The sequence below is a fragment of the Chrysochloris asiatica genome, unplaced genomic scaffold (genome assembly GCF_000296735.1).
Source record: "Chrysochloris asiatica unplaced genomic scaffold, ChrAsi1.0 scaffold00019, whole genome shotgun sequence".
In the NCBI taxonomy this organism is placed as follows: domain Eukaryota; kingdom Metazoa; phylum Chordata; class Mammalia; order Afrosoricida; family Chrysochloridae; genus Chrysochloris; species Chrysochloris asiatica.
The window spans coordinates 30,683,684-30,706,325 of NW_006408537.1; the positions used below are offsets into that span (position 1 = coordinate 30,683,684).

Genomic DNA, 22,642 nt, shown 5'->3' on the forward strand with positions numbered 1-22,642 from the left:
TAACAACAACAACAAATATAAGAATAAGCAATGATACATGAACCAGTTGTTGTTGCGAAGTGCTGTTGATTCAGTTCCAACTCATAGCGACTCTGCGTAGGGGTTCTGAAGATGTAAAACTTCATGGGAGCAGAAAGCCTCATGTTTGGTTGGTGGGCTCAAACCACCGACATTATGATTTGCAGTCCGATGCTTATCTTAGAGACTCTGCACTCCCCACATGGACCAATCAGCCTTATCTATACAGTGGTTGAAATTAATAAAGCTCAAGCTACAGAGCCTTTTACTAACATGGGCTCCTTGTTAAGCTCTGCTCTTAATTTTTTTGTTTACATTATTGTATTTACAGATATTGTTGTTATTGTTAGGTGCCATTGAGTCATTTCCAACTCATAGCTATCCTGTGCACAACAGAACAAAACACAGCCCAATACTGTGCTATCCTCAACATTGTTGTCATGTTTGAGCCTATTGGTTTTGCCACTGTGTAAATCCATCTTGTTGAGGGTCTTCCTCTTTTTTTTATTGACCATCTGCCTTTCTAAGCAAGAGCTCCTTCTCCAGGGATTGGTCTCTCCTGATAGTATGTACTAAGTATGAGGGACAATTTGTGAATCATGACAAGCTATGGACAACATTGCGAAGTATGAGTGTGCTCATGAAGAATCTGAACCTGGATCAAGAGGCAGTTGTTCGAACAGAACATGGAAGCACTGAATGGTTTAAAATTAAGGAAGGTGTGCGAGAGGGTTGTATTCTTTCACCATACTTATTCAACCTGTGTGCTGAGCAAATAATATGAGAAGCTGGGTTCTATGAAGAAAAACATGGCATCAGGAGTGGAGGAAGATTCATAAACAACCTGTGATATGCAGATGATACAACTTTGCTTGCTGAAAGTGAAGAGGACCTAAAATACTTACTGATGAAGATCAAAGACCATAGCCTTTGGTATGGATTGTATTTCAATGTAAATAAAACAAAAGCCTCACCACTGGACCAATAAACAGCATTCTTATCAACGGAGAAAAGATTGAAGTTGACAAGGACTTCATTCTTCTTGAATCAACTATCAACACTCATGGAAGCAGCAGTCAAGGAATCAAACAATGTATTGCATTAGGCAAATCTGCTGCGTAAGACGTTTTTAAAGTGTTGAAGAGCAAAGATGTCAGCTTGAGGACTAAAGTGCACCTGACCCAAGCCATGGTACTTTCAATAACATGTGAAAGCTGGACAGTGAATAAGGAAGACTGTAGAAGAATTGATGCTTTTGAGTTATGGTGTTGGAGGAGAATATTGAAAGTGCCATGGGCTGCCAAAAGAACCAACAGATATGTGTAGGAAGAAGTGCAGCCAAAGTGCTCCTTAGAGGCCAAGATGGCCAAACCTCGTCTCTTGTACTTCGGGCATATTGTTAGAAGGAACCAGTCACTGGAGAAGGATCTCATGTTTGGTAAGGTGGAGGGTCAGAGAAAAAGAGGAAGACCCCCAGCGAGATGGATTGGCCAAGTGGCAGCATCAATGGACTCAAGCGTGGCAACAATTGTGATGTTGGCCCAGGACTGGCCAGTGTTCCGTGTGCTGTGCATAAGGTCTCTATGAGTGGGTACTGACTCGATGGAACCCAACAACAACAACAACAACATGAGGGACAAAGTCTTGTCTGCCTCACTTCTAAAGAACATTTTGGTTATATTTCTGCCAAGACAGATTTGTTTGTTCTTCTGGAAGTACTTGGTACTTTCAATATTCTTCGCCACCACCATAATTCAAATGCATTGATTCTTCTCTGGTTTTTCTTATTCATTGTCCAGCATAAACATGCATATGAGGTCATAGCATGGCTTAGTTCAAACACACCTTAGTCCTCAAGTTGACGTCTTTGCTCTTGAACATGTTAAAGAGGTCTTTTGCAGTAGATTTTATCTAAGCAATACACATTGGATATCTTGACTACTGCTTCCATGAGTATTGATTCTCAATCCATGCAAAATGAAGTGTTTGACAACTCCAATCTTTTCTCCATTTATCATGATGTTGTTCATAGATCCAGTTTTCAGAATCTTTGTTTTCTTTACATTATGAAACATAATGAAACTTTGTCTTTTAATCTTATCAGCAAATAGTTCAAGTCCTCTTTGCTTTCAACAAGCAAGGTTGTGCCATCTGCACATTACAGGTTGTTATTGTGTCTTCCCCCAATCTTAATGCCGTATTCTTCTTACAGATTAAATGTATAGATTAATTTACAGATTAAATAAGTATGGTGAAAGTTTACAATTTAGATGTGTACCTTTTCTGATTTTAAAGCATTCAGTATCCCCGTGTTCTGCTCCAACAACTGCATCTTGGTCTATGTACAGGTTCTTCATGAACACAATAAAGTGTTCTGGAATACCCATTCTTTGCAATATTATTGATAGTTTGTTATGCTCCACAGAGCTGAATGCCTTTGCATAGTCAATAAAGCACAACTAAACTTCTTTCTGATTTTCTCTGCTTTTAGCCAAGATCCATCTGATGGCAGCAATGATCTCCTTTGTTCCACGTCCTCTTCTGAATCTAGCTGCAACTGTTTTAGATCTAACTTCAACAAATTTTTATTTACATGTGATATTAATGATATCTTTAGTTGATTTCACATTTTGTTGGATCACCTTTTTTGGAATGGGCACAAATATGGATCTCTTCAGTGGCCAGGTAGCTTTCTTTGAAATATCTTACCATAGATGATGAGTGCTTCCATTGCTCTGTCAGTTTGTTGAAATATTTCAGTTTGTATTCAGTCACTTCCTAGAGACTTGATTTTTGCTAATGCCTTCAGTGCTGCATTGACTTCTTCCTTCAGTACCATTGGTTCATGATAATGTGTGCCCTTGAAATGATTGAACATCAACTAATTCTTTTTGGTACAGTGACTCTGTCCATTACTTCCATCTTCTTTTGAAGTTTCCAGCATCATTCAATGATTTACCAAAATAATTTTTCAATGTTGCAACCAGAAGCTTGAATTTTTCTCTTCAAGTTATTTTAAATTTTAGAAATCCTAAATGTGTGTTTCTCTTTTGGTTTTTTAACTACAAGGCCTTTGCAAATTTCATTATAATATTTGACTTTGTCTTCTCTAGCTGCTCTTTGAAATATTTTGTTCAGCTCTTTTACTTCATCGTTTATTCATTTGCTTTAGCTTCTCTATGCTCAAGAGCAAGTTTCAGAATCTCTCCTGACATCCATTTTGGTCTTTTCTTCTTTACTGTCCTTTTAATGATCTCTTGCTTTCTTCATGCATGATGTTCTTGATATCATACTACAACTCTTCTGGCCTTCGATCATTAGTGTCTAATATTTCAAAATCTCTTTTTGAAATGGTGCAGAAAATTACATCCTTTACAATAGTTTAATCTTATGAAAAAATGTAAATGTCAACTGCAAAGTGTCCAAGGGTGCGTGTGTTGTTAGGTGTCATCCAGTCGGTTCTGACTAGCAGTGACCCCATGCACAACAGAACAAAACACTGACCAGTCCTGCACCATTTCTACAACTGTTATGCTTGAGACCAAGAGTTTAAAATTTCATTTGGGGGCTAAGTGAGCAGAAAACAGTAGACAACTTTTGTTACAAGCAATTGTAATATGCTGATGTCAACTTCTAGATGGATGAGAAGCAATTATAGGGTTTAGGGAAAAAACTGACACCATCTGACTTTCTAAAGACACACAATGGCTGCTGTGCTGAGAAAAGAGAATGTGGGGAGGAACGCAGTGAGGTAACATGTTTACAGATTCTTACTATTGTACTTTACCTCCTCTCAAAATATTCTTACATCTGGATTTTCCCCACTTTTTCATTTTAAGAGGCAAAGAAAATTCTAGACCAATAACAGTTGACTCCACCTACCAGCAAAAGTTGGCCAGATATTTCAAGCTAATTGACCTTTAACTGGCAACCTTCCAAACCAGGAGAGCATGTAGTTCCCACCACATCAAATTGTACCATTGAGTTCCACATACGTGGGGAAATTTCAAGGTTCAGCATACCTGGAAAGCAATGAAAGAGCCATGTCCATGAGAATCCACTTTTGTGAATGTGATCCCTCCTGTCTTGTGAAAATCAGAGAATTTTAATGCCTTTCTTGACACCAACAAATATGCCATGTGTGGACTGCATTCTCCAGTCAGTAGTTTACATATCAGCAAGCAGGAACCAACCTGGATGTTTGCAGATTTGTCCAAATCCTAAGAATTCTGCGCTCAGTTTGAGAAAACCAGTGTCCCTGCTCTCCTGATGTGCACACTCCACATTCCTTTGGGTATGTTATTTTGTACTTCTGCTTTTTCATAATGCATGTGGTTTCTTGTTGTTAAGTGCCGTCAAGTTGGTTCTGACCCATAGTGACTGACTCTATATAGGGATTTCAAGGAGTGGCTGGTGAGTTTGAACTGCTGGCCTTGAAGTTCAAACTGCACTTGAGGTTGCATGCTTATCCTATGGTACCACACCAGGACTCCTATGTATGTGGTAGCTTAACTCAAAAAACACTGGAATATTTACTGAAGATTCAATACTTAGCATAAACTAGCACTGCCTCCAATGGTTTGATGTTAGTAATTTTCCCTGACAATATCTACTTGTGAAACATCTTGGAAGATATAATGTGGCAATCCTTACTGCTTACCAGTTAGGCACAAACTAGGATGTGTGGATTTTTTTTTTTTAAATCTCATATTTAGCTTTCTTTTTATTTAAGTACAGTCTGAAACTTGAACTTATTTTGTTCCCAAGAGTACAATCCCACGTTTATAGTCATCATATGAGATGTATACATATGTATTTTGTTGCTTTTGTTAGTTACTATTGAGTTGATACCAACTCATAGGCTGTTTTTGTTGTTGTTAAGTGCCGTAGAGTTGATTCCGACTCATAATGACCATGTATAGAGTTTCCTAGGAGTGGCTGGTGGATTTGAACTCCAAAACTTGTGGTTACCAGTCCAGTGCTTATTTTATAGGGCTACACCAGGACTCCAATTTATCGGTATTTTATGTGTAATACAATGAATCGTTGGCTGGACCTGTGCCAGCTTCATGATCATTTCAATGTTTGAAACCAATATATAGGCATACAGAAGTTCATTTTCCTGAATGTTTTGTAATCCCAAATAGATCACCAGACGGGCAGAGGTTTCTACAGGCAGCCCAGTCATATGGTTGGAGAAAGGCTGAGCCATCCAGCAGGAGGTGTGTTTCTGGTGCTTGAAGCCTCCCAGTTCTCCCTTCTCCGCTTCTCGGTAGGGCATATAGGATAAGCACTGGGCTAGTAACCCAAAAGTTGGTGGTTCAAACTTACCAGCCACTCCTTGGAAATCCTATACAGGATCAATTAACAATAACCTCCCCCACCCCAGGGACAACCAACTGCCTCCTTCCATCAACATTTTCATTCTACAAAGGCTCTGAGAGAAATTTCTCCCGGAAGCACAAATGTCTGAAACTACTTTAAGAATGATCTCCCTGGGGCATTGTAATTTATAGGGATCAAAATGCTAAGGATGAAACAGGGACAAGAGATTTTCTCAGGCTTTTTTGAGGGGCAGGTTTTACTGTGAACTCTCTGAAGTCGTTTTTCCTGGGTCCTTGAAAGATACCATAAACCTGGAGGCACAGATTCCTTCTGGGGTTGTGAGAACAAGAGAATCAGCATGTGGCCCAGTGGGAGAGCCCTCCTCTTTACAAAAGAAACATCAAAAACCCCCTTGAAACTTAAGGCATCAAAGGAGCTCAGAGCTTGGAAGGGGGCAGGGTGGGGATGGGGTGAGATGAGGAGGGGGTGTCTGAGAATGTATCCGTGTTAACTTTTTCTAACCCTTGGTTTACAGACTTTTCTCAAACTATTGGGATGGTTTGTCACTGGGAATCCAGAGCAATCCAAAGTCTTGATTTCTCTGTCTTCTTATACTTGCTGGTTAACTCCTGAAGTCCCATCACAGAGACAGCTTTCTGCTGAATGTCAAAATAGCTGGCTATTTGAAGGGATAGGAAGAACCCCACCAAATAGCTAAGCTATTTAATGTGGTAAGATGAACCCCAAAGGTCACATGTGCTAGAGATCAGGCATGGCTATTCTTAGTTGGAAGTACAGAATTGCAAGTAGCTCATTTACATTTGGAGGGATTAAATTTGACCACAGGTATGTGAAAATGCCTATCACGGGGTTGGGCACACATTAGGGGGATAGGTAAGACATTGAAATGGGAGTCAGGACACTGGGGTCTATCGAACTCCATGCACTCTGTGGCCCAGGACACATCATCTCACTTTATTTCACCTTTGTTTTCTTATCTATATAGTGAGGGTGTTGTTGTTATTAAGTGCCATTGACTCAGTTCCTACCCATAGTGACCCTTTATAAGATTTCTGATGAGTAGCTGGTGAGTTTGAACTGCTAACCTTATGGTTCAAACTGACCTTAGGGTTGAGTGCTTATCCTCCAGCACCAATTCTAGACAAGTATTTCTGAAACTTTAAGGTGCAAACAAATTACCTGTGTCTCTTGTTAAAATCTAGCTTCTAGTAATAGGTTTTGGGGTAGGATTTGAGATCAAGTCCTCATTTGGCAAGACTATTGGTTTGTGGATACCATTTGGAGTAGAACAAAACTCTTGTTTTTAAGTGCCATTGAGTCTGCTATGACTCATAGTGATTCTTGAATCATAAGGTTCCCAAGGAGTAGCTGGTGGGTTTGAACTGCCAACTTTGTGATTAGCAGTTCAGTGCTTATCCTATAGTGCCACACCAGGACTCCAAAACAAAACCAGATCCTCTTCATTGTTAAAATTCTCTACATTACACATTACTGTGAAAGAAAGATGTAGTTTTTGTTAAAGGGGAGAAGGAAAGCAAGAGAGTGCGAGACAAGAGATTATAAAGGAGGGCATTTGATATGGGATGGGGAGCTCAGAGTTAAGCATAGAAGACTACCAGTCAGAAACTTGCCTCTTTGGCATTTGTGCCTGGGCACGTGCATGTTTACAATTCTGCAATGAACCGTATTTGCTTGTGTTCCTTTAAGCATTAGTAAAAGGAATAGCTCAATATTCCATTTGATTTTCAGAATGTGAGATTCAACCCCCCCCCTCCCCGCTAAGTCTGAAAGATGCCAACAGATAATTTTGTAAATGCAGTAATGAGAACAGTAAGCATGTACTCTGTCAAAGGAACACCATTTTGTAGCTTGGTCTTATTTCTTCTTTCTTTGTGAACAAATTTGTTAGATTTAAGAAAACCACACTGATGAATAGTATAATTTCATATCAACCAGGGGCAGCCATAAAGATAATGGACTGTCACTGCTTTGGGGAGAAAAAGAGGCAAGGCAAACCTAATCAAGACTAAAGGGATAAGAATAAAAATTCAGTTTCAGCAACAAATAGTCTGCGAATACCTGCATGGAATCTTATCTGTGAGTGCTGCAAAGAATTAGAAGTTACAGGAAAATAGTTAGCAATAGTTCTGTTTGTATGCATACTCATTGATATGCAAATACTATACTATCTGTGCACAAAAAAATAGGGAATTTACCTGTGCCATTATCTGATCCATATGTTTTGTTTTTAGCTGCCTTTGAATCAGTTTCCACTCATAGAGACTTTATGCACAACATAAAGAAACACTTTTCCTTCACCATCCTCACAATCATTGTTAGCTTGAGTCTATTATTACTGGCCACTGTGTCAGTGTATCTCACAGGTAGTTTTCCTCTTTTTCACTGACCCTTTACTTTGCCTATCATGATGGCCTTCTCCAAGGACCGGTCCCTCCTGGTAATATGTCCGAAATATGAGAGACAAAGTCTCACCATCATGGCCTCTAAGGAGCAGTCTGGCTGTACTTCCTCCAATACAGATTTGTTTGTTTTTCTAGCAGAATGTTTTCAATATTCTTCTCCATCACCATAACTCAAATCCATCACCATAACTCAAATGCTTCAATTCTTCTAAGGTCTGCCTTATTTAGTGTCCAACTTTCACATACCGATGAGGTTATTGAAAATACCATGACTTAGGTCAGGTCTACCTTAGTCCTCAAACTGACACCTTTCTCTTGAACACTTTGAAGACGTCTTGTGCAGCAGATTTGCCTAATGCAACATGTCATTTAATTTCTTGACTGCTGCTTCTGTGAGTGTTGATTGTGGAGCCAAGCAAAATGAAATCTTTGACAACTTCATTCTTTTCTTTATTATCATGTTCTTATTTATTGGACCACTCCTGAGGATTTTTGTTTCCTTTATGTTGAGGTGCAACCCATATTGAAGGCTGTGATCTTTGATCTTCATTAGTAAGTATTTAAGCTCTCTGCTTTCATAAGCAAGGTTGTATCATCTGCATATCACAGGTTGTTAATGAGTCTTCCTACAATCCTTGGGCAACATTCTTCTTCACATAATCCAGTTTCTTGGATTATTTATTCACTGTACAGTTTGAAAGAATACAACCCTGGTGCACATCTTTCCTAATTTTAAAGCATCCAGTGTCCCCTTTTTCTGCTCAAACAATGGCCTCTTGGTCTATGTACAGGTTCCTCATGAACACGATTAAGTATTCCAGAATACTTATTCTCTGCAGTGTTGTCAATAGCTTTTCATGATCCACGCAGTCGAAAGCTTTTTTGCATAGTCGATAAAGCACAGGTTAACATCATCCTGGTATTCTCTGCTTTTAGCTAAGGTCAATCTGACTTCCTGGTTCCGTGTCCACGTCTGAATCTGGTTTGAACCTCTGGCAGTTCCCTGACAGAGTAATGTTGCAGCCATTTTGAATTATCTTTGGCAAAATTTTACTTGCATGTGATATTAACGATATTTTCCGATCATTTCTGCATTCTGTTGGGTCTCCTCTCTTTGGTATGGGCACACACATGGATCTCTTCCAATCAATTGACCAGGTAGCTAGCTGTCTTAAAAATTTCTTGGCATAGATGAATAGTAGTTGCCAGTGCTGCATCAATTTATTTAAAGATTTCAATTTCTATTCCATCAATTCCCAGAACCTTGTTCTTTGCCAATGCCTTCAGTACACCTTGGACTTCTTCCTTCAGTACCATTGGCTCTTGATCATATGCTATCTCTTGAAATGGTTGAACATCATCCATTTCTATTAGGTACAGTGACTGTGTATTCCTTCTATGTCCTTCAATATTGCAAGTCCAGGTGTGAATTTTTTTCTTCAGTTCTTTCAGCTTGAAAAATGCTGAGTGTGTGCTTTCCTTTTGGTTTTATCATTCCAGGTTTTTGTACATTTCATTATAATACTTGATTTTGTCTTCTTGAACTGCCTTTTGAAATTTTCTGTTCAGCTCTTTTACTACCTCATTTTCTTCCATTTATTTTAGCATCTCTAAGCAGCAGAGCAAGTTTCACAGTCTCTTCTGACATTCAGTTTGGTCTTTTACTTATTTTTTGTTTTATTAATGACCTTTTATTTCTTCCTGTATGATGTTCTTGATGTCATTTCACAATTCTTCTGGTCTTCAGTCATTTGTGTCTAATGCATCAAATCTGTTCTTGAGATGCTCTCTAAATTCAGGTAGGATATGTTCAAGGTCAATTTTTTTTTTCCAGCTTCAGCTTGAACTTTCACATGAACAGCATACTCTGGCCTTGTTTTAGCTGATGATATGGAGCTTTTCCATTGTCTTATCCTCCAACTGTAGTCAACTAGATTTCTTTGTATTTCATGTAGTGAGGTCCATGTGATAGCCATCTTTTTGTTGTTTAAAAAGATATTTGCAATGAAGAAATCATTAGTCTTGCAGAATTCTATCATGTGATCACTAGCATTATTTCTATCAACAAGGCTATATTTCCAACTACTGATCCTTCCACTTTGTTTCCAACCTTTGCATTCCAATCACCAGTAATTATAAACACATCTTGATTACATGTTTGATAAATTTCTGACTTAAGAAATTGGTAGAATTCTTCAATTTCATCACCACTGGCTTTAGTGGTTAGTGTGTAAATTTGAATAATAGTAGTATTAACTGATCTTTTTGTAGATAAATGTATAGTATCCTGCCATAGAAAGCATTATACTTCAAGGTAGATCTTCAAATGTTCTTGCTGCCACCATTCCTCTTCAAGTTGTCATTCCAAGCCATAGTAAACCATGTGATTGTCAGATTCAAAATGACCAAGATTCGAATGCCTAAAATATTGATCTTTATGAGCTCCATTTCATGTTGACAACTTCTGATTTTCCTAGGGTTATACTTTGTATATTCCATGTTCTTATTATTAATGGATGTTTGCAGCTGTTTCTCCTTAGTTTGAGTTGTGCCCCATCAGCAAATGAAGATCCTGAAAGCTTAACTTCTTTCATGTCATCTTTGTCAACTCTACTTTGAATTGGCTGCGTCTTCTCACTTATAGTTTGAGTATCTTCTAACCTGAGGGCCTCATCTTCCAGTACTACATTCACAATATTCTTTTGCTATTTATCATGTTTTAATATTCAGTATTCTGGCGCTATTTGACAGTGTTTCACTACTATTCATAAAGTTTTCAGTGGCTAAACATTTAGAAGTAGTCTTCCTCTCCTTCTTCTTTGTCTGGAAGCTAAGCTGAAACCTATCTATCACTGGTGACCCTGCTTGTATTGAAAATACCAGTATCATAGTTTCCAGAATCACAGCAGTAGAAAAGCCACAACAGTATGACAAAGTGACAGACAGGTGGTAGGATCAATGTGCAGGCAAATTCAAATGAATAATTTATACATGACACCCCCCCCCCTTTTTTTTTTTTTTTAAATTCTCAATGTGCTCCTTGCCTTCCTCTATCCCTCAACAAGTATTTGTGGAGAACTTGCTAAGTGGAGGCACTATGTATGATAAGACTTCAGGGAACTAATATAGCACACATGATTTTCTGTAAGTCCCCTGAGTATGATCCGGTACTTTTCATTATTCTGTGGGTGTGACTTCTGTCAGAAAGCAAATATCTCTTTGTTGTTAAGTGTTATAGAGTCATTTCCAACTCATAGCAACCTTGTATAGAGATTCTGAGGAGTGGCTGGTGAGCTTGAACCACCCACCTTGTGGATCAAACCAGCCTTGAAGTCCAACACATTCACCCGTGGTGCCACACCATTTTACTTCCACATAAAATGAGACATATGAGGAAAAGAGGCTTAATATATTTGAATTTTTTTAGACCATTGGTTAATTCTGCCCCTTATATTCCATAAATCCCAAACCAAACCAAACCCACTGCCATTGGTTTGATTGTAACTCATAGCAGCCTACAAAGTAGAGTAGAACTGCTTCCTAGGGTTTCTGAAGCTGTAAATCTTCATGGAAGGAGCTGCCTTATCTTACTTAACACCCAATGAAAACTTCCCAAATGAACTCAACCCTTGAGCATCTTACTGTCATAGACTGTAAATTTACAGGATGTTAGTATCATGAAATATGTTCTCAGTTGACATTGTGTACCACATGCTAGAATTGAACCAAATTCTCAGTTTTGTGGCCTTTAAATAGATGAGAGTGACTATGTTTTTTGGAATGGATGCACACATTTAGTGAGCAAACCTCTTCATCTGTCACATGTGAAATTAAGATTGAATTTAAGCTTTATATAGACCAGATATTTTGCAGTATTTGAAGCTCTATCAAAAACGCTGTACGGCATTGCTGTGAGTCGTAACTGACTAAACGGCACTTACCAACAACAACCAACAACCTGGAGTATTTAGGAGTCCTAGTGTGGCACTGTAGGATAAACACTGAATCATAAGGTCATTTTGAACTGCAAAGTCAGTGGTTCAAACCCACCAGCTGGCTCCTCGGAAAGCCTATATAGGGTACTATGAGTAGGAACCAAATTGACAGCACTTAACAACAACCTAGAGTAGTTAATAGTAGATATCAAAGGTTTTTTCCCTTTCTTTTCCTTTTTCTTAAGAGAAAACCATGGGAATCGTTTCATTGGTGCTTGTTGAATGAAAAAGAGTCACTGGTAGCCTTTGTATGATTTAACTCCTTAAAAATTTCTGGGAATGCTATTAGAATCTTGTTATGTTGTCCTGAGGTAAAAACTACACTGTAACTCTGCTGGAAATCACAGTAATTGTGTTATAAATTCTGTTAACATATTTACATTGTATTTTTGTAACTATGGTTAATTTGTGACTACTTTGCACTTGGATGTATCTGTAGGTTTTCAGATTTCAGAGTTTGTTTTCTGGCTCTGTAATAAACAGTTTTCATGTATCAAGAAGTGGTCTTGATTGCATTTGAAGAATAAAATCTTAAAACATAAATTAACATACTCTCGTACCTGTTGCTACTATCGTCCTGTGCTTCTCTCTTCATAAGAACAACATTCACATCCAATATTCAGAACAAGAAAACAAAGAGGAGGCACCCAGATACTGAGACTTTCTGTTGACTCATTAAATTCCCTGAAAAAGACATTATTTTAAATCTAGAAGAGCACATTTCTACAATGTTTTTTTTTAATGATTATAACTGATTTCTTTTAGATTAGTTAATTGATTTTTACAACTCTTATGGCTAAATGGGAGTCTTGGTGTGGCACTGCGGTTAATATACTGGACAGCAAAGTTTGTTTGAACCAGAAGATCGGTGGTTCAAGCTCACCAGCTACTCCTCAAAAACCCTATACAGGGTTGCTATTGGTCAGAACTAACTCGACGGCACTGAACAACAACAACAATGGGTAAATGAAAGTATTTGGAGGTTTTGAGCTGAAGGCAACCTATAGAGGAATGAAAGAAAAGGATGAAAAGAACAGAAGATTAAAGATTTCATCTCTTTCCTTACCTCTCAACCTATAATAAACTTGAAGATTGGCTAAAATTTGTTTCACAGATTCCTGCAGGCAGACTTTAATACCAACTGGGAAAAATGCTGATCTTTTCACTGGATGCTTTGCCAAATGAAATATTCATTTCATGGTTGTCAGTTTGTACAGTTTTGCAGGACTTTTAGTTGTTTCAATTCTTGAGGTATTGCCTCTATCTTTGGTTTCAGAGTGGTATATTTCAATAGAGGTATCTGTGAAAAAAAGATTGATTTTCTAGTAAATATATGCACTTATGTGATATATGTAACATATATAAATAAATGACTAAGATTAACTAATAATTATACTCCTCTGGCTTATGAAATTTCTACCTTGATGCAACTACCAAATGCAGTTTTCTAATCATGAGGCATTTTCAAGAATTAGAAAATAGTGTAATGAGCTGATCAAGTGTTTTTGAAAACATCTTTCCAAATCATCATGCCTTTAGGAACTGCCAAATATTGAAACAGTTTCCTACACATCTCTCTCAAATCATTCCCCACTTAGCACTCAAGCCTCCCAAGAGCTTCTTTTGATAGACATTATAATTGAAGTGGGGGCTGATGAAACATTGTGGTATCCAGAGGTATACTTTTGATGAGGAAGTGGAGTGCTTATAAAAACCTACGGGGAAAATGCAGCTAAATAACTTTCCTGCTTATTAGCGGCAGCCCTATAATTCCTGTAAAGGAGGGGCTCAGAGGTTGGCAATCTGGTTGAAAGTACATGGGGGCAAAGAGATGTCTGAGAGTTAGATTTTCATCACAATCTTCCTTTTGTATAGGGGGTGCTGGGAGGAAGAATGAAGGGAAGGTGAGGAGATAGGTGGACAGAGGACATAGACCTCCCCAAGCCATCTCATCCTGCTGACATTGTTGTGAGTGTTAAGGTTAGGTCTAGACTTCATTTTAAACTTTCTGGGCTCTTCATAATAATATCTTAGATTTATAAAGAACTTTTTTCTTTCTTTCTTTTTTTTTTTTTTGGTATATGTTGTCTCATGTCATGCTAACAAAACTCTGTTATATAGGTAGAACAGATACTATTTTTCTCAGTTTAACACCCAGTAGGATACTGCGAACAAAGCTTGATGGTTCACTGGTTAAAACATTTAGTTTCTAATCAAAAGGTTGGTGGTTCAAACTAATTAGAGGTGCCATGGGAGAAAAGAACTGGAGATTTGCTTGAATAAAGATTATTCAACCCTATGGGGGATTATTCAACCCTATGGGGGAACGGGGGCAGTTCTGTTCTGTCCTGTAGTGTCGCTATGAGCTTGAATCCACTCCATGGTAGAGAACAACAGGGTACTGAGGCTTAGTAGTGTGTGTCAGAATGTGTGTTAATGGTGCAGCCAACTCTCAAGTCCTTCACTTCTAGTTCATCTCTATTTCCTTTGATCCACGCTATGATTTAAGAAAACAATTATTGATTAGCAGTTGAGGCCACTAACTATAGACACTTGGGACCCCAAGGACATGGTTTATAGAGAATTGTCTTCCCAGTTTTTGAGGGAAGGCTCTTGAAACTGTGTTAAGTTTAGGGAAAAAATCTCCAGGAATGAAGGAAGTTTAGAAAATACTTTGCTCACCCAGACACACCCCAGATCAATGAAATCATAATCTGATTGGAACACAACATTATCAGTAATTTTGGAAGATCCTCAAGTGGTTTCAATATGCATAAAAGTTTAGAAACTACAGTGGTATGGATACTACAAGGTGGTTATTTCATATGGCCCATACAGTCATATCCCTCCATTTTGTGATATATTTTAAATACTGTGATTATGGACCCATTTTGAAGTGAGCGGTTAATGAGGCAGGATTTAAAATGGAACTAAGGAAGAAAGATTAAGGTAGGGTTTTGGAGTCCTGGTGTGGTGCTGTGGGCTAATGAGCTGAACTGCAAGGTCGGTTTGAACTGCAAGGTCAGGGGTTCAAGTTCACCAGCAGCAACTCAGATATTCTATATAGTGTTGCTATAAGTGGGAACCGACTTGACGGCATTTAGCAAGAAGGAGTAAGGTTAGGTGGAACTAAGGATTAAGGATGCCCCCACTTTTCTAGGGCGTATGACTCAAGTCACCACCCTTAGTTTTCTTTGGGGGTGTGGTCTGAGTGCAATATCTAGGAATGCTTTGTCAAACTTCCCTCTTACTCTGGACCTGCATCTGGCTCATCTCTCTCTGATATCCAGTTCATCCAATAGCCCATTGCTTGACCTGATTCACCAACTCCCACAGCCTCGTGCCTCAACAGCCTGTTGTCTGACCTGCTGATTTGGGTTCCTCAGCCCCTGAGATTATGTAGATGAGGAGAATCCTCCAGACTGACCTCTGAACAATGGATTTTGGACTTGCCAGTTTCAACAATTGTGTGAACCATTTCCTTGATAGTTGTGAGCTCTGTGTGACATAGAAGTGCATTGCAGAATCCTGGAACACGAGGGAGGGGAGAAGTGTTGATTGATATTAGGGATTGTGGAGTGGTGTAACATTGGAAAAGTCAGGTATTTGAGATATCTTTAACTTCCACCTCATAGGGACCTGCCCTGTGTGATATTTCTGAAAGAAATTATTCATACAGATGCCTAAAGATATTTTTAGCTAGAGTCCAAATTTATCTTAAACTGGCTAAAATAATAAGGAAGTTATTATCCCATATGAAGACAAAGCCAGAAGTAGGGAATGCCCCAGGCCTGCTGAAAGTGGAGCTCTGGCTCTGCCTTGCTGCTGTTTTATTGTCTCTGTTCCTTACATCATGACTTTGCAGGTGGTCATCCACAAAATTTCCCTGATGGCTGCCAGCAAACTGGACCAACATGCTTTTCCTTGTTTATGTCAAAGAATAGCCTTTCCCTGATGTCAGACTGACTTTGGTAATGTACCTGGACCAATACTAGCGGCCAAAAGTACTGTTGAGCTGAGTAATCACAGGGCAGAGGATGGGGTTGCCAGGAGCAGCTCCATCTTAGAGTCAGTTTTCCCTGAATCAGGTAGGCTGCCTTCTAAAAGTAGAGCTGAGCTAAATGACTTGGAGGGAGTTAAGCTTTTGGGACCATCATTTGCTGATGGGGCATGACTCAAAATGAGGAGAAGTAGCTACAAGTACCATTTAATAGCTGGAACATGGACTGTATGAAGTATGAATCTAAGAAAAGTAGAAGTTGTGAAAACTTAAATGGAGCATATGAAGATCAATATCCTAGGCATTAATGAGCTGCAATTAACTGGTATTGGTAATTTTGAATCAGACAATCATATGATTTACTATGCTGGGAATGATAAACTAAAGAGGAAGGGCATCACATTCATGGTCAAAAAGAGCATTTCAAAGTCTGTCTTGAAGTCCTATGATAGGGTAGAATCCATACTCCTAAAAGGAAGACCAGATAATATCACTATTTTCAAATTTATGTATGATTGTAGCCATTTCTGTATTATCTTCAATAAAACTTTACTCACATGGGATATCAAAGAGATTGTCCGATGATTTCCGCATTCCATTGGGTCACTTCTCTTTGGAATGGACACAAATACAGATTTCTTTCCATCAGTCGGCCAGATAGTTGTTTTCCAAATTTCTTGGCAGAGATGAGTGAGTGCCTCCTGTGCCACCTCACTTTCTTGAAATTTTTCAATTTTTCCCCCCCATCAATTCCTGGTGCCTTGTTCTTTGCCAATTCCTTCAATGCTCCTTGGACTTCCTCCTTCAGTATCATTGGCTCTTGATCATATATTACCTCTTGAAATGGTTGAACATTAACCATTTCCTTTTGGTACAGTGACTCTGTGTATTCCTTCCATCTTCTCTTGATGCTTTCTGCATCATTCAATAATTTGCCCAGAGAATCCTTCAATAGCAAAAGTTGAGGCTTGAATTTTTTTCTTCAGTTTCTCCAGCTTGAAAAATGCTGAATGTGGTTTTCCTTTTTGGTTTTCTGATTCCAGATCTTTGCACATTTTCTTGTAGTATTTGGCTTTATCTTCTTGAACTGATCTTTGAAATTTTCTGTTCAGTTTTTGTATCTCCTCATTTCTTCCATTTGCTTTAGCATCTCTATGCTAGAGAGCAAACTTCAGTGTCTCTTCTGACATCCATTTTGACCTTTTCCTTCTTGTCTTCTCAATGAATTTTTGCTTTCTTCATGTATGATGTATGTATGAAGTTCTTGATGTTATCCCACAACTCTTCTGGTCTTCTGTCTTTAGTGCTTAATGTATCAAATCTGTTCTTCAGATGATCTCTAAATTCAGGTGAAATATATTTAAGGTCATATTTTGTCTCTTGTGGACTTGTTTTAATTTTCTTTAGTTTCAGTTTGAATTTGCTTCTGAGTAATTGATGGTCTGTTCCACAGTCTGCCCCGGCCTTGTTTTCACTGATGATATAGAGCTTTTCTATCACCTCTTTCCACAGATGTAGTCAATTTGATTTCAATGTATTCCATCTGGTGAGGTCATGTGCATAGTCATCTCTTATGTTGTCTAAAGAAGGTATTTGAAATTATATTTCATTCACTGCCTTACTATATTCATTAACTGTCTATGGTTCAGTCTCACTATGGTATGCAGAAGTATATGAGATAAATGAATGTTGTTGTGCTTTCTTTGTCCTGCCTTGCATAATAATTTATTGTAAATATATGAGTTTCCTCTTTTACACTGAAAATACCTTGAGGATCTATATTGCAGTTTTGTCCACCAACTCACCTTGGTGCTTGCTTAATTCAATATTTTCATCTGACAGATATGCAATACATATTTATTAAGTGAATTAATGAAAATGCCTGTGGAAATGTTAATGGATCTGTTGCTGTATATGTATGAGTTGTTGTTGTTGTTAAGTGCCATCGAATTGGTTCCAACTCATAGCGACCCTGTATAGGGTTTCCAAGGAGCTGCTGGTAGGTTTGAACTGCCAACCTTGTGTCAGCAGTTCAGTGCTGATCCTACAGCCCACATCAGAGTTAGATTTGTTTTAAAAATCAGCAGATTATGAAAAATAGCTTCCTATATTTTTCCTACCTACATTGTTGTAACTATCCTTGTAAATGTCTGCTCTCTTCTGCTGTGCCTGATGTCAGAGACTTAGCATAGAGTCATCCTATTAAAGAAAAGATCCTAAGTGAGAAGATGAATTAAAAATTCCTCTATTAATGAATATAAAAAGAAAAAGAAGGTGATGTTTTATGTATATTTTAGCAATGTTTATATGCCCAGATAGTTTTAATATAAACACAAAATTTTATATTTATAAATATAAATAAATCAATCTTGGTTAGTGTAGTGGTTATGAATCTGGCTGCGAACCTTAGGGCCAGCAGTTTGAAACTACAAGCTGTTCCATGAGAGAAAGATGAGGCTTTCTGTTTCTGTAAAGATTTACAGCCTCGGAAACCCTGTACAGGGCTGCTATGAATCGGAACAGACTCCACGGCACATAACGACAACAACAATGTAAAATGAGGGTATCCATGAGGAAGTATTTCCTGACCTTTTAAGATAATACACCCTCAACTCCTTTGCTTTTCAATTATTGTATTTGATAGGCAAAGCCATGCACTTGGCTAAATCCAACCCTATGCCTAATTCTTATCTGCATTCTTGCAGCTGAACATGGCTGAGAAAAACATCCATTGGGATTCATTTTAAATTTCTGGCCATGTACATAGTCATTGAAATCATACGATATTTCCCTGGTGTGTTTATTTTCACACTATCCTGGAGAATGGCACACAATTTTTGTTGTCTCAGATCTCCTGTACCTCCTTACCTAGCATCACTTTTAGATGATGCCTTACTTCATATTTCATTGAGGACCAAAAGAGACAGATGAGAATTCCAGAAACTCCCATCACCACACCTATTCCTTGGTTGCCTGTATACTTAGACTTTGCTTTCTCTCCTGTGACTTTTTGATGAATGGTTTGTGCTTCTAAGATCAATTCCTTCATATATATACTAGATTCCATCTTTCTTCAATTTTCAAAGGCATCGCTCCAAAAACCTTTGTTGCTGTTAAGTGCCATTGTGTCAGTTCTGACTCACAGTGACCCTGTACAGGGTTTCCAAGGAGTGGCTGATGAATTTGAACCACTGAACTTATGGTCCAAACTGACCTTGTGGTTGAGTGCTTATCCTACATTGCCACACCATTACTCACCTACATTGTTTTCTTTTTTGTACTGGATTACTCCTACCAACATATAGACATGATATTATTTTTTTTTCATATATTCACATTTATATATTCATGCTTACAACAAAACTCCTTCAAGTCTATCAAAGACTTTTGTTGTGAGTATGAATAAAAAAATATGTTTTTTGTCTCCTTTGCCACAGCAATGCAAAGTCTTATATAAATGAAGATTCCCCTGATACCACATGTAAAGCTATTGAGATAACCCACCTTGTTCTCTTTTGCTATTTGCAGTGTGCTCATGGCGCCTGGTGCATTCCATGTGCTAATGTGACACTCCACCAGACCATGTCACTATCTAACAGATAATATCCTGAAAACTGAATGTTGGAAAAGAAGATAAGAATGCTATCACTTCTAAAAGTTTGGAATTGTACATGCTGAATGCTGACATTTGTCGAGGGGATGGTGGTGAGGGCAGTGATTTGGTAGCAAAACAGAACACCTGGGTGAGTGTTGAGGCTTACTTAGCATGGTGGGATGGGCTTTATTTAGACTGGGTGGTTTTCATAAGACTCCTTGAAGACTGGAGATATTTAGGTGGGCTGGAAAGAGGACAATAGGTAGGAAAAGTTCCAGAAGATTAAGGCAAAGGATCAACACTGAAAATTTAAATTAAGAAGTTGCTGTTTTTTCTTTAGCCATTCTGTCTTGGAACTGAACAAGATGCCCCCATCTTGTGTAGTGCTGACAAGTATGAATAATTCCTAATATACAGAAAGAAAAATTAAAGGAGCAACTACTGAGCATAAAGACAATGATTATTTTATTTAAAAAACATCAGATTTGATCATGAATGGGTGGTGTTGTTGCTAAGTGCCATTGAGTTGGTTCTGACTTATAGTCGCCTTATACAGGGCTTCTGAAAAATGGCTGGTGAGTTTGAACTGCTGACCTGTGGTTGTAACCGACCTTGAGGTCGAGTGCTTATCTTGAGTGCTTATCTTAAGGCACCACACCAGGACTCTAAAAGAATGTGTGTAGCTGCTCTGAAATACTGGGCTTTTGATCTTTCTTCTTCTTCAAAGTAGGTTTGGATTCTGCAGCTTGTCTACTAACTTAGATATTGGCTAGCTTTTCAGTCAAGAATCGCTTCCCCACTCTATGTTCTAGGTAGATGGATACATACTGACTGGGATCCTGGAAACCAAAGCATCTCCCTGCCATGCCACTGATGAGTTTATGTTTTCTTTGCCTGTACCAAAGTTGTCTTCCAGTCAGACTGGTTACAAAATTTTCACTTCAGTATTCAGCTTTGCCCAGACTCTTTTTTGCTTATATCTTTAACTTATTTGCATCACTTCTCTCCCAACTCTCCATTCAGAAGAAATATTTTCTAGTCAACTAACTCTTAAACTTGGAACCCACTGCCATCAGATCACAACCAACCCTACAATCTTAAAATATAGGTTCACTGTGCACATATAGTAACAATAACAAACAACACTAAGAGGAGAATAAGGCTTTCACAGTAGCATTGCTAGGAAAGCAATGCCCACTTAGCAAACCCATTATATTTTCCTAGGGGAAAAGGCTCAATATCTAATGAATGAATTAACAGGAACAAAGACAAAAGTTACTGGAATTCCTACAGAACAAAAAATTTCAATTTAAGGAACAGAACTCCAAAGAGAGAAAGTGAATAATGTTTTAGGACCAATGATCAATGACTGAATTAAAAAAATTTTTTTTATCTTGCATGAACTTTCCTTACTTTACCAAAAAGGTTGTCGTCTTTATGTCAATGTTCTGCTTATTTGTAATTCAGTCTATTCTTATCCTACAGTTACATCCGTGGACAGTCTCAATTGCACACCTGAAAGCATTTTCTCCAAAGAGCAGAGACAACTCATTGTATTTTGTTCTTAACATACCTGAACATGTATCAATAAATGATGAAGATTTACTGAGTACTTTGTTCAATGATACTCCAGAAAAGTATATGGATTTTAAGTGCAGTTTTCTGTATGATCAGGTAGAATACACAGAAATTTTTACGTGCTTTCCCCCTCTCCTCTTACATATACTTCCCAATAAACTGAAGCAATACCAGTCCCAGTCTGTTGCCTGAGTGTCAAAGTGTGCTGGGATAAATGATACAAAAGAGGATAATAGGAATTAAGAAAACTTCTAGGGTTCCCTATAATGAAATAAGAAGCAAATCCGAGTACATTCTTAAAATAGTCAATATGCAGGCTGATTGCCAACGTTGTGTGTGGTGGATTCCACACTATTTTTCTCTCTTAAATCTATTGAAAATTAGACATCATGGCAAAACTTCTTACCTCCAAAACTAATATTTATTCAGGAAAATTGGTACCAACTGAAGATTAAAATCAGCACTTCCTTCTTTCAAAGCATGAGAGTGTGTTACTTTTATTCTTACTGTAAAAATCAGGTCGAACTACCACACTTGTTGTCAGAAGGAAAATAGTCAAAATGTTGAAAAATATTAAGAGAATAAAATGGTTGTTGTTGTTGTTAAGTGCTGTTGAGTCGGTTCCAACCCACAGTGACCCTGTACATGGTTTCCTATGAGCAGTTGGTGAGCCTGAACCATGGACCTTTGCAGTTCAAATAGACTTTGCAGTCTGGTGCATTAACCCACAGCACCACCCCAGGGCTCTTATTTCCTATCCTATACATATGTACTGACCTCCTCTTCTATTCCACTGCACTGAAAAAAAGATTAAAAAAAGCACTACCAAATCTAAAAGGAGCTCTGGTAGCGTAGTGGTTACAAATTGGGCTGTGAACCTCAGGGTCAGCAGTTCAAAACTACCAGCTATTCTGCAGGAGAAAGATAAGGTTTTCTGCTCCTGTAAAGATTTACAGCCTCAGAAACCCTGTACAGGGTCGCTCTGCATCGGAATCGACTCCACAGCACATAACAACAACAACAACCAAATCTAAAGGCCACCACTTATGTATGATGTTTGTCATACTGTGGTTGCTTGTGTGTTGATGTGACTCTGGAAGCTATGTAATCAATATTTTAAATGCCAGCAGGGTCACCCATGGTGGACAGATTTCAACTGCGTTTCCAGACTTAAGATTAGAAAGAAGTAAAGACAGACTAGTTCTAAATACTTAGTCACTGAAAACCGTATGAATAGCATTGGAACACTGTAAGATAACATGAGAATATCGAATATTGAAACAATGAAGAGCACCAGAATATTGTCAGATATAATGCTGGAAAATGAATGCCTCAGGATGGAAGATACTCAAAATATGACTGGGGGAGAAATGCCTTCTCAAAGGAGAGTTGAGGTATGCAATTCAAAATGAGAAACAGTTGTTTGTTGTTGTTGTTAGGTGCCATTGAGTTGGTACCGACTCATAGCAACCTTATGCACAGCAGAACAAAACACTGCCAGATCCTGGGCCAACCTCATTACTGTTGCCACACTTGAATCCATTGATGCTGCCACTTGGCCAATCCATCTCATTGGAGGTCTTCCTTTTTTACTCTGACCCTCCACCTTGCCAAAAATGATATCCTTCTCTAGTGACTGGTCTGTCCTCACAATATGTCTGAAGTATGAGAGACGAAGTTTGGCCAT

The 22,642-nt window shown here is 38.3% G+C and overlaps 1 protein-coding gene across 1 annotated transcript in view; it reads right to left on the reverse strand.

Annotated features, from left to right (window-relative positions):
* Positions 1-15,698, reverse strand: part of IMPG1 (interphotoreceptor matrix proteoglycan 1) — a 145,802-nt gene extending 130,104 nt beyond the window's left edge. Inside the window, 3 exon segments of the mRNA XM_006878342.1 lie at positions 12,849-13,082; positions 15,148-15,310; positions 15,633-15,698. Coding sequence (XP_006878404.1) covers positions 12,849-13,082; positions 15,148-15,310; positions 15,633-15,698 — 463 coding nt within the window.
* Positions 15,699-22,642: the final 6,944 nt, after the last annotated feature.